The sequence below is a fragment of the Artemia sp. Qi Xiang Cuo genome, chromosome 8 (assembly GCF_049724085.1).
Source record: "Artemia sp. Qi Xiang Cuo chromosome 8, ASM4972408v1, whole genome shotgun sequence".
NCBI lineage: Eukaryota > Metazoa > Arthropoda > Branchiopoda > Anostraca > Artemiidae > Artemia > Artemia sp. Qi Xiang Cuo.
The window spans coordinates 16,309,416-16,323,206 of NC_142801.1; the positions used below are offsets into that span (position 1 = coordinate 16,309,416).

The window sequence follows — 13,791 nt, forward strand, 5'->3', positions numbered from 1 at the left end:
AACAAGAAGATAACTCGAGGAAGCGAAGTTACGCTTCCGAATAGATAGTTGGAGAATTTCTAACCTACTATAATTACGTATTTTATTTTCTCGCGTTCAGCGAGTGAAACGGTCACCCATTTATCTATCCCCCACCCCCATTACAGCCGGTGCAGCCCTCAACGGCACGAGATAAGCTATAACGGCTCAGATGATGCGATCGTAAAATTCCCCGGCGGAACCTTTTGCTTTTCTCATTATTTTTATAGCTTGCTTAGCCTATTACTTAGCTTAAGAAAAATTCGCCTGGCAGAACAAAAAATTCACCCGGTAGAACTGGCACTACTCGTATTCACCCGGCGGCACTGCTCATATTCACCCGGCGGAAGTGGCGCAGTCTTGAACGCCACATTATTTATAATTGAGGCTCATTTACAAATTTTTGACCTACCTTGAAATCCATGGTCTCGAAAGTACTATTTAACTTGTTGAAGCTAGGAGGTTTGCACCTCCTATCTGCTTCAAGAAAATGGATGCATAATTGAAGTTTTTCTCATTTGCATTTTACATCTATTGGGTCTAAAAGAAGGTTTTTGTGGCCAAGTCGATGTTTAAATATTTGTTTAACCTTTTTGCACAACCCAATATTCATAAAATAGGTGAGATTGTCAAAGTTTTGAGCAACCACAAAATATGTCAGAAATTGCTAATTGGAATAGAAAGGACAGCCACTGGTGAAGGCCCCTCAGAAATATATTCTGGTGATTCAAAAAGGTTTATTGCTCAAAAGTTGTTTAAACTGTCGAAGGGGTTCTCAATAACTAATGACTTTAAAAGCTATACATTACACACAATAACAACACAAAAACATACATTTTTTTTAAACTGAAAGTCAGGACGACCTGAAAAATTATTTAATACTAATAATTCTTGCAAACTTTTGACTGATCTATATATACCTCCTCTTCCTTGTTATGCAGGTATATTTCTCTAGTCTAAAATCTTTTACAAATAAATCAAGATAAAATATTGGTTAAAAACTGAATACCAATGTAACCAGAGAAAAACAACTACTTTGAAAAAGAAAAAGATATTAAAAAAAACAAGCAAAGTCACACTTACTGCAATTTGCACTACTGTCCCATAAACAATATATTTTATTTAGAAAAATCAATTATGAGACAAATATCAGCAAAGCTCCAGCAGGGATTGTATTAAAGATACAACAAGCACATTGAATGCTTAGTTTTGGAATATTCTTGTCTCACAATAATAACAACAGATAATTTATATTTTCTATTTCTTTTTCGTCAGCAGATTTGAGCCAAATCATTTGTGACAGCACTATACCCATGAGTGACTTAGACACTCTCTAAACACACACACACACACACACACACACACACACACACACACACACACACACACACACACACACACACACACACACACACACACACACACACACACACACACACACACACACACACACACATACACACAGACACACAAACACACACACACAAACAAACACACACACACACACACACACATACACACACACAAACACACACACACACACACACACACACACACATACACACACACACACACAGACAAACACACACAAACTCACACTCAAACACACACAGACACACACACACACACAGACACAGACACAGACATAGACACAGACACAGACACAGACACAGACACAGACACACACACAGACACACACACATACACACAAACATAAACAGAGACAGACACATAGCAATACTCCGACTGCGACCCAGAACAATACCCCTACAATTTCAAAGAACCTTAGTATTTCACTGACTATTACACATACAAATAGACATTCAAATTCACAGACACAGTCACAGACACCGACACTGACACAGACTCAGACACAGACACATACAAAGAAACAGACAGAGACACAGACACACACAAAGACACAGACAAAGACACAGACACAGACAAAGACACAGACCAAGACAAAGACAAATTAAAATCCACAGACAAATAAACATTACAATAAAACTTCACATAAAATTACAAAGACCATGCCACCGTCACAGACCCCGACACTGACACAGACACAGACACAGACACAGACACAGACACAGACACAGACACAGACACAGACACAGACACAGACACAGAAACAGACACATACACAGACACAGAAACATACACATAAACAGAGACATACACATACACATACAAAGACACATAAAAATACACATACACATACACAGACACATACACACACACATACACATACACATACACAGACACATACACCTACACAGACTCAGACTATTACTATTACTATGACACTGACTCTTACACATACTCATACACTTACTCATACACATACACATACACATACACATACACATATACATACACACACACAAACAGATACACACACACATACACATACACATAAATATACGCATACACACACAAACACATATACACACACACATATACACACACATAAAAACACACATACAAATACACATACCTATAAATAGACACATAATCATACACATACCCATACACAAACACATACACATACCCATACAAATACTCATACAAACACACACACACACACACATACACACACACATAAACATACACACACATACACACACACATACCCATACACATACACATATACATACACATGAACACACAAAAGAAAATACAAATGCAAATGCACATACACATACACACACACATACATAGACACATAAACATAAACATACAAATATACAGACAAAGACACAGAAACATACAGATAAACATACACACACACATAGACATAAAAACACACATACACATAAAAATACATACATATACACATACACAAACATATAGATAAACATACTCACAAATATACACATATACAAATACATATACTCACACATATGCAGATTCATAATCACATACACATACACACACACACACACACACACATACATACACATACACATACACATACACATACACATACACATACACTTCATTCAATAAATCAGTTTCTTAATATTTAAGATTTAATTACAAATCTGGTTCTGCTTTTATTTGCTTTTTGTAGTTGACGAGTCTGTAACAATGTTAGATCATATTTCAGTAATTACAGAATTTATTTCACCCAATTTTGGTATAATTGCTAAGGTTTGTTCAGGGTATTTTTTCAGTAATGCTGACGTCTTCTTTCCGACAAAAAAGTTACCCAGCTTTTGAAGGAAAATGAAGAAAAGGAAAATCTATAACCAAGTAACAGCGAATGTGAAGATGATTCATTTGAAGCAGAGGACCTAGAAATGTCTGATAGCGACGAGGAACATCCGACCGACGTTTCTTGGGATGACTCGGAAGAAGTGATGCAACAGGATAAATCTTACTGTCAAAAAAGGGCATAATAGTAGTTTTACTGCCCACTTTTCATGAATAAAAAAATGCTTTTTTAAACTCTTTAAAAAAGCCCAGCTCAATGGAGTTCTATAGTTAAAATAAAAGAGGAACAACTCCTTGGAGCAAGTTTGTTTGAGAATGAGAGCAAGTCGAAAGACAAGGTGGTGGGTGATTTGCGTACCGTGTGGTACAATGAATGCAGCTTCTATCAATTCAATTGTCATTTACATACACAATGCACACCACCTGGGACAAAAACCTTGTCATTGACTTAGCCTTAAGATGACCTTGTCCGAGGCGCTTGTAAAGCCATAGATGCAACAACGTTATGAAACACTAGGTTTACCATTTTGACTCCGAGAAACCACCAGAGGCATCTTAAAAGTATTTCTTGTTCGTCAGAAAACAGCCTCAGGGGCGTCCAATAGGACAAACTTCCGGTTTTGTCTACCCAGTCAGTGCCACGTAACCATTCATATTATGCCGAAAACCATTTTGCAGCAGACACCGATTATTGTACCTAGAGTGCAGACCAGAATAGCCCAAAGACATAGGAAAACCAGTGATTCAGAAGAGAATTATCTGCTTTTTGCCTGATTTTCAACTCAATCATTTTGAATAAATATTAGCCGCGATTAATGATCTCAAAGAAGGGGTATAATTTACCCACTTATGTTAGCATTGTTCCTTGATACTCTTTAGTACTCTAAGGCTAAACAAATAGAAGTAATTATGAAGGGATAAATCGAAGAAACTTATGAATCTCACACGATTCTGCAGACAAAAATCTTACCATACGTTTCAGTTGATGGCGTTCTACAGCTCGAGTGCTATTATATTGCAAAAAATATAGAATTCAACTTAATGAACCATGTAAGTAACATGAAAATTTACAGCAGCCCAAATATAAATCATCCGGAACAAAAAGAAGAGTTTTATTATCTGTTACTTTTCTAGTAAAGTTTATATCATGACAGATATTTTGTTGTGGAGTCACAAATAGCTTAACACATGACCACAAGGACAATTGCACCACCAATTGAGAACGAAATTTCTTGATAACAGATATTCAAAAAATATTTATTAAGCCATTGACAATAAAATTACAATTTCTTCTTATAAAATCTTAAAATAATTATGGGCTACTCTTATTGTTTTACCTTGATTGTGATCAGAAACATCTACATCACCATATTATTTTTGTATATCAACTTGACAGTCTCTTACTTTAATATTCTTATTGAAGTCCTTAGCATTTTCGTCCATCCAATCCACAAAATCCTGGCCGGCAGCCACTGTGCAAGCAATTAAAGCCATCACATCATTTTCTGCTCTATGTGCAGAAGGTATTCCTTCATTCAGATAGAAATAGTAAATATCAGAGAGTTTTCCACTTTTAGGTTTTGATAGTTTATTCATATGAATTGCCTTTAGCCCGGTCATTGAGTCACAGCATAGTGTATCAGCGGCCAGGGCCTAAAATTAAAGTAATGAATTTACAGATAAACTAAAACAGAAGCGTATCAGAGGAGAGATATATAAAAGAAAAGAAACACAGCCTACACTTTTGTGAGGATGGGGAAAACTGTGTCCTGTTCCCCTTCCCCAGCAAAAATATTCAAAGACAACATTCACCTTCCTATTTGTTCCTCAAAGTTTCAATTTGATCCCCAAGTCATATGAAAAAAGGATGGACTTGCCAAACTTAAAATTTTGGAAATACTTATTTATGTATACCCTCCACCACTCCACTTTCAATGATCTTTTTTATGCCTAATGTACGTATCACATATTAAACATTGGTTATTCTTCCCGAAATACAATTTGACGCACAAAACATTCAATATTTTACTTTTTCCTTATGAAAAGGAAGGCTAATGTCGTTGTCCTGAAACTGAGGGTCAGATACTCTACACTTTAATGTAGTCGGGCTTGATGTTTGCCTCTCTATATTTGATTCATTATAACATACAATAAAAAGTTTTCCTATAAACAGGTTTTTCCATGACTATAAAAACTTCCAATTATAAGAAGTAAGATATTAATCCCACCAAAGACAATAAATCACTCGACTGAAAGTTTAGCTCACAAGACTGAGAATCCACACCTCAACAATTTGTTCTGTCAAATTATAATCAAGACATCTCTAGCACAGAAACAAGATGAAAAGAGAAGAGAGAGAAATTAAGAGAGAGAGAGAGAGAGAGAGAGAGAGAGAGAGAGAGAGAGAGAGAGAGAGAGAGAGAGAGAGAGAGAGAGAGAGAGAGAGAGAGAGAGAGAGAGAGAGAGAGAGAGAGTGAGAGAGAGAGAGAAGGAGAGGGAGAGAGAATTGTGAAAAAACGACAAAAACTTGGGGTCTTATGGGACCTGTATGTCATAAAATATTTTTGGTTAGGCCTTTGCATGATTTAAAAAACGATCAGAAATTACTTTAAAAAATGTTTCTTCACTTTGAAGCAAGAAATTATTCCATACATAAGGAAAACTGCCTTCTTCTCAACTTTAAACTCCTTATGCTAAAGTTTGGCTTTTAGTCCCAGTTCCTTAGGAATAACTACTAAAACACAAAAGTAGTTGAATTGGAATAACAATTTTTGTTTTTCAAAAGCACTACAAAACCTTAGCGTAACGAGTGAGGGGTTGAGCAGGGAACAAATCCCTCTTATACTGAATAATTTCTTTTCATCTTAAATTTATTTTGGCTCCCCGTTTTCATGAGAAACAACTTTTTTTTTTATTCAATTCTTATCAAAGCAAGAGTTTTATTTTGGGCAGGATGAACTTTCGGATGGCGCAAGTTGTTTAAACATTTTGAACAGCTGTCGCATAAATGAACTGTGTTTAAATATTACACAGCTAGCACAGGAAAATAGAGTTTGACCTCGGAAATTTGTTTTTCCACCAAAATGCTCCAGACAATCAGCTTAATGCGACCTACACAAAAAACCACCCGAATACCCCTTGCATAAGTGTCCCAAATTTGCCCTTGAAGGGGGAAAATCAATTTTTGATTTTATAAGATTTTGGGGTTTAAATAGTCGTTTCCTATCAAATTGAGCGTGACATATCTGAATCAGACATTAGAAAACCAGTTTACCGTACCCCAGTATCAATTTTTATGTTCATGGGGGAGGGAGGGGGTGGTAAGGTACGCAGATTATTATGTAAGAAATTCCTATGGCTAATGGTTCATTTCATATCAAATAAAATACTGTTTTGCAAAATATGAGGTCAAAAAGCAGTTCTTCTATTATCTAATTGATTTCCACCTCTGAGTGCCTGTAATGTAAGAGGTTACTCAATAGCCAATAGGATCTTGAAAACCACTTCTTTAATCGAGATCAAAACTTAGATCAATCACTTATAAAAAGAACCGTTTAGAACTCAGGTAAATCAATCACAAAAATATTTTGATTTTAAAGTAGAACCAAAAGCTAATTTTTCTTCCTGCTCGTCTTCTATATCATCCTCTTCCTTTCTTACTGTAGCGTTAGCATATAAGGCCCCTTTATACTCCCCGCCGGTAAAGCTGCATGGCAAACCCATTTGAATAACTGAAGTTTGTACAACTAGGACATCGGTATCATGACTATCATCCTGAGCATGTGGAACTTAACATTCTTTGTAAAAAGACTTCTTAGTAAATAGGTACTGTGCAATTTATCGTCGTTTGTGTATTAAATAAGAGTCAAAAACTACTACTGCCTGGCAGAAATGTCTTGTGACATAGCCCGCGTAAGATTCTGCCACCCCAGAGCATGTGCATCCATCAGTTCACTGGATTTTGTGCACTAGTCAGCCACCGTCTAAAACTCTCTGGGAGGTTGGTATTGTCACTGGACCATCGATCCTCTCAATTTTCATCAGTAAATTTGTTAGAGCAGCTTTTTTGGCTAATTTCATCACCTCGAACGAACTAAAGAGCGATGGTGGAAAAGTACAGAGCTCGAACGACATAACCTTAGTCAAGTCAGAGCCACTGGTGCAAGACACTTCAGCTAGAATTTGGAAGATCATAGCTGGGTTGACCATTTCTCTCTTGCTATATATCCGAACAAATGGCTACTCAGCCCTAGTTACAGCTTCTTGGATTTTCCTGAGAACCTATTTTTCAATGTCTTTCATTTACATGTCTTTCAAAATTGCTTCTCTCACAGATTTAACAACATCTGGCGTTTACAGATGATGAAATAAGTATGTAAGTAAGTAAGTTTATTTATAACCCACTAGGCCTATGATATAAAATATATACGGAGTAAAAACGAAAAATTAAAATAATATAATCCACAAGGAAATAAGAAGGAAAACACAACATAAATAACATAGCACTATCCACTAATATCCACTATCCACTACTAACTCCATCCACTATAATACACTGATAAGGAAAAAAAAATAATTTAGAGGATCACTGGCATATATCTTCTTTGGAGTTTTAGTCCTCAGATCCTTATTGATGTTGTCAAGTAGTACTAGAGGATCGATAAGTCCAAAATGAGAAACAATCTTGTGATTTCCATGCCATCTTGGTAAATACAGCAAGAATTTACAATATTTAAAATAGCCTCTCCTTAGCTGGAGACGGTTTTTACTTCGCATTATAGGGCGAAAACCGGAAAGAAAAAAAAATTGTAGAAGAAGAAAAAGTATGGTAAAGATGTCGACAGTGTATCAGAATAAAATAATCCCAATCCATTTCAACTTTGAAACACACTCTAGTAGCATTGTACCCACATATAAAGGAGGAGCACGGTTAGACATATTAAAACACAGAAACTCGCATTTTGAAGCATTTACAGAAAGTCGAATCATACTCAAAACATTAATCAGAACACTTAGATTCTTTGTTAGGCCTGACCTAGTATGACTAACTAGCAGTACATCATCAGAATAGGTAATGTAACTAACAAAAGTATTTTCTAAGAATACAGTAGGAGGCAGCATTCGCAAGCAAACCCCAAGCACAGTTTTAAAAATGTATGAGACAGCACAACACCTTGCCCGACTCCCTCCTTTACTCAGATAGGCTCAGATATATCAAACATCCATTTAAACCGAACCAACAAATTGAAATACCAATATTGAAGAACTTTTACAACGGAAGAACTGACTCCTATTCTGACTAAGCAAAGAAACGCTTGCGAATGTATAACATTGTCAAAAGCGCCTGAAATATTAACCAGGCCAAAATAAAGTGTTTTCTTTTGCATTTTTGCCGAGACTAGCAACTGACCAAGAGTATGATGGGCTTGAGAACAGCTAAAACCAGCTCTGAATCCAACTTGATAATCAGAAAAATCCCATTTAGTCAAAATTTCAGACAATAAGGTTGACTCGAGCAGTTTGCTTATGAAGCAGAAAACCGTAATTGGTCGATAACTGGAACACTGATCTGCGTCCTTTCCCTTTTTCAAAACTGATGTTACGATTCCCTAGAGAAATCTATCTGGAGCTAAAGACTGTGCTAAACACATCTGGAACAGGAGCTGAATGTGTGTTAAAAATAATGGACACTTAATGGCAAAGTGATTGTAACACAGACCATCCATATCGGAAGAACTTGATTTCTTAACTCTCTTTAAAACCCAATAGATATCACCTCCAGATATTGACAATATATGGGCTTGGTGAATAACCTGAGGATTAATATTATGAAATAAGGAAGAAAACGTGGACTAGATAGAGTGATTAAATGTAGATAAATCTCGAGTAAAATGAGCAACAAAATCACTGATTTTGATAATCAAAACGCTAGCAGGCACACACTTGCTGCTATTAACAACAATGGACCTAAGACAATGGACTTAAGACAATGCACGAGCTGTTAGTAGTAATTTATTAAATCAATCCTAGCTGTTGGTGACCTTACTGAGGTCTATAGAAGGTGAAAAGCCACTGTCAAGCTTGACAACAACGTGCAAAGAACATACAAATAAACTTCAGAATTTACTCCTTTCTAATTTGGCTCATCAAACCATTTATTATGGTTAGAAGAACGGCCATAAGCAAGTAGAGCAGGCGACTCAATTTCACAAGTTAAAGGCAAGTGCTCATCCTCAATTTTATCATCCAAAACAATGACAGGAGGAACCACGAGCGGTCCATTTGAAGCTATAATGTGCTCAAGGTTTGATCTAGCACCATCTCGGTTATGAATGTAGGTAAACTGTTTGTGTTTATTAAATAACTGATAGCCACCAGGCAAATCATCAAAAAACAGGTAACTTCTTTTATATTGGGTTAGAAGATTGGCATTAATATCTCCAGCCACAATCCAATTTCATCCCTGATTAGCCACTCTTAGCAAAAGTGCCCTCAGTCCCTGGCACGAACCTGCGAAGGAAGATAGGGACGTAATGTTTTTAAGATTGCATGGTATATTGATGAGAACAATACTACAGCACTTTATTGCCAATAAATTATGATCAGAAGAAATAAACTCAGGCTTCTGAGCAAAGGAATTTAACCCTACAGAGGCAATTGTTGTAAAAAAACAACATTGTACTTTTTGAGCTTGGACTGCTATCTTGCTGTAAAAAAATATTGCTTTTATCAACATCTTTCGATGGGGCTGAAAGATGGCAGTCGATTGATACCTTTGGGCAGCTGCTGTGTGACATATGACCTAAACAGTGAGTCACCAAACCAAGGGATAAGAAAATAAAATGAAAAGGTAGGCAATTTCTAAGCTAGAAACTGGAAACAAAACAAAATGATGGGAGATTCCTTGCATGCCATATGCGTATAAAATATATACCGTTTTGAATTACTGTAGTTAAAATTTATGAACTGTGCAAGAACTTGGATCAGTAGCAAGATAGACTTCCTCCTGTTGTAAAAATACATCATCGGACGATCGGGGCTCAAAATTGTGAAACGAATAACTAAATTTCGTATTCCCTTTAGGATGTAGAATCGAACTGCAGACTATGAAAACGAGAACAAAATTACCAAATAGACGCAGAAGACGCGGCCAAGTATATTTTTGACATTCGAGAAGACATGTTGTCCGACTTGTCTGACGATGATAATGACGATGATCCAGACTTCCTGTCTCCAGAAGATCTTATCGATGATCCTGATGCAGACTTGTTGCCTCTACTGGACGATCTCCACTTCTTCTTGGAGCAGGATGACGTGGAGGCTAACACTGAACCCAGTGACCATGACTCGGGGGAAACTCCACCCTCCAGTCAGCAACAGCAACAAGTAACAGCAAGTACTGGAAAATCAAAGAAGAAATTGAAAGTCCAAGAAAAATATAGGTGGCCGTCATAGAGCCAGATCTTGGAGTCGGAGGCAACATAGTTTTACGTCTGATGAGTACCTTGCCAGAGAAAATGAACTACAAGATTTACTTTGACAACTGGTTTTCGAGCTTGAAACTAATGAGTTTGCTCAAAATTAAAGGATTCCCTTCTATTGATACGTTGAACAAAGCGCGACTGAAGGGCTGCCCGCTCCTCACAGATGGTGAAATGAAGAAACGAGAGAGAGGAACGTCAGATTACAAGACTGATATTCATTCGGGCGTTATTGTAGTGAAATGGTTAGATAACAACACGGTTTGCTTGGCTTCAACGTATGCAGGAATAACGCCACAGGATATGTGCAGACGCTGGAACGTTAAGGATAAATCCAGGGTTGAAGTTTCAAGGCCAGCCATTGTTTGTGAGTACAACCGTCATATGGGTGGCGTAGATTTAGCAGACATGCTGGTGGAGATGTGCCGAACTCATCTTCGGACACGAAAATGGTATATGAGAATCTTCTGGTGGCTTATTGACACAGCAGTCTGCAATAGCTGGCTTCTTTTCAAGTCAGACGTCAAAGCGCTGACTTCAAGGACAGACAAGCCGATCATCTTGAGAGCCTTCAAATCTGAAGCTGCTGATAGGTTGTGAGCCTCAGTATCTGTGGTGCATTAGCGTAAACGTGTAAGACCATCTACAGATGCTGAGACAAGTCCCAGACTCATTCGGAGTCGTAATCGAATCTAACCGGCACTATCTCCTCAAGCCAATGAGCTTGATCACTGGCCGAAAAAGACTGAAAAGCAGATCCGCTGCAAAGAGCGCAAATTGGGATATACCACTTTTGAATGCGAAAAATGTGACCTTCCACTGTGCCTTACTGCAAAAAACAATGGTTTGAAAGCCTTCCACACCAAGTGAAAATGCCCCATTTTTATATACTCGAGAGGCTAATGTCGTATTTTTACAACATGGTCTAAAATTGACAATTTTGAATAAATCATGCAAAAAAAAAAAAAAAATTTCGTCAATAGTCTGACCTAGAGATTACATGGGAAGCGTTGGAGATTTTTCCTGGCATTCGTTCCTATAGTGGCCCGTCAAAGGTTAAAGTTGCAAGGCCCCTATATGGTTGACCGCGCGTTTTTTAACTTCATGCACAAACGTGTGGTGGGTGAGTGACGCTTTAAGAGCATCTGTGTCGGCTTTAGTTAGAAAATGTGCCTGTAGGAAAGCTTTACCATAATCAAAAAGCTCAGCAAGAAGACGATATTTGTCTTTGGTTCCGTTAATATCAAGTGAACCAAGCGAAATTTATTGCCACTAGCAATCATTTCTTATCCTTGTTCAGAGCTTTATTTAACACTGAGCATCTGAGACTAAAGGAAACAAGATTTCCTCCACAATTGGTGCAATTTGGGCTTTCAGTGCAAAGATTATCACGAGTGTTACAATGTCCAGCGGTGCACTGTGAACAATTTTGATTAGTCGATGGGAGTTGGCAAGACAATATGGTTCGGTGATTGACAACGACAACATCTAGGAGGTAATTTTTGGAAACATCTAATTTCAAAAGGCTCGTATCCCAAACACAAACCATCGCTTATAGCTTTATTTAAGGCAGAAAAGTCAATAAACTTCAAGGCGGAAGGATCTGGAACTTCCAATTTTAGTTGCATCAACAAGACCGGGAATCATGCTAATAAGCTCTAATTTTAGCAAACCAGCAGGGATGTTACTCATAATACCAAGCACTTTTTTATTAAGGACATTAGTGGACCTATTAAGCTGACTAGTTGCAGCAGCAGTGAGAGAGATGGCTGAGGCTCTATCTCGGGTATGAAATACCCATCTTTCCTTGACAGGATCAGATCTCACACTTAGGATGCCATCATGACCATCCAGGATATCAAGGGTCTCTTTGAACTCAATATGATCTTTGAGGTCAATAGGTGGGTTTTTTAGAATACCTGAATAGGGCGGATTCGAAGAGACAGAATACTCTTCCATTAACGATGAAGGAAGTCCAATTGTTTCATACAGGAGAGTTCTCACACACGCAAACCAAGAGCGTAACTCAGACAAACAGGAGTTTACACGATAACTCAGTGCACAAAAAGCATCGGCAGGAATGAGTGGTATTTTACTAGGGTGGTGGACAACAAAGACTGGCAGACCAACATCACCAGAATCAAACTTTGTGATAGTATCGATAATATCAGAGACACTTTTAATAAAAGTATATGCACCCACTCTCTTAGGCTAAATTTCTCCAGGATGGCAGAACTGGAAGATTTGGCTCCTCGCTTCAAAAATCTGGGCGAGCTTAAAAGATTCAGACATATATTTTTTCATAATATCTGAAGAGAAGCCTTTTCGATACTACTTCGGAAAAAAAAATTTAGAACAGGACTATAGTGTGGACACCAATAACCCCGTAGCTCTACAGCTCTGAATCCCGCCTGAAGGGTTGTAGGGGCTGAATGGATCGAACTATATTTTCAATGTCTGCCAGATCTCTAGTTAGCCTCGAAGATATCGCTTCTGCATGGTTTTCAATAATCAACTCTGCGAGGCCAGTCAGGTTCTTCGTGTGTTCGTTAAAGAGAACCCAGGTAGGAATGGCAGATGTTTAAATTGTCTGCTGCAATTTCAGTCATGCCTCTTACTCTCGTCAGACCACCACTCGTTTTTATACTTCTCATTAACGTCTGTTTGATCACGGAATCAGGATAGGGGGCCGCCCAGTAGTTTTCAGCTATGCAGATGGACAGGTATTCCTGTAACGTTCTGTACGGCTCTGGGTTATCTTTCCTCAACTGAAAAATTGACTGAACAAACAGCCAAGCAGACTCCGTGTGAAGATTATGACCGGAAGCTGTAAAGTAAGGAAACACTTCAAAAAACGACTGTAGATAAAGCTCAAGGTTGCCACTTCGTTCAACTCTGAGGTTCCTTCTCAGGATTCCAAATAGGTCCAAATCTTAAGACCAAAGACAAGCAGTTCTCGACTATGATAATAGTTCTTTTAGACTATTAACTATTTCATAGATAAGCTCTGCTGATTACGACACCTGCGATTCGTCGATGGTAACTCCTTCAAGGATCGACTGGCACGCCTGTTTTG

At 37.8% G+C, this 13,791-nt stretch overlaps 1 protein-coding gene across 1 annotated transcript in view; it reads right to left on the minus strand.

Moving 5' to 3' along the window:
- Positions 1-4,479: 4,479 nt before the first annotated feature.
- Positions 4,480-13,791, minus strand: part of LOC148949197 (uncharacterized) — a 285,927-nt gene continuing 276,615 nt past the window's right edge. The window contains exon 10 of the mRNA XM_089093243.1: positions 4,480-4,887. Within this exon, the coding sequence (XP_088949369.1) occupies positions 4,606-4,887 (282 nt within the window). The 3' untranslated portion in view covers positions 4,480-4,605. The remainder of the gene's footprint in view (positions 4,888-13,791) is intronic.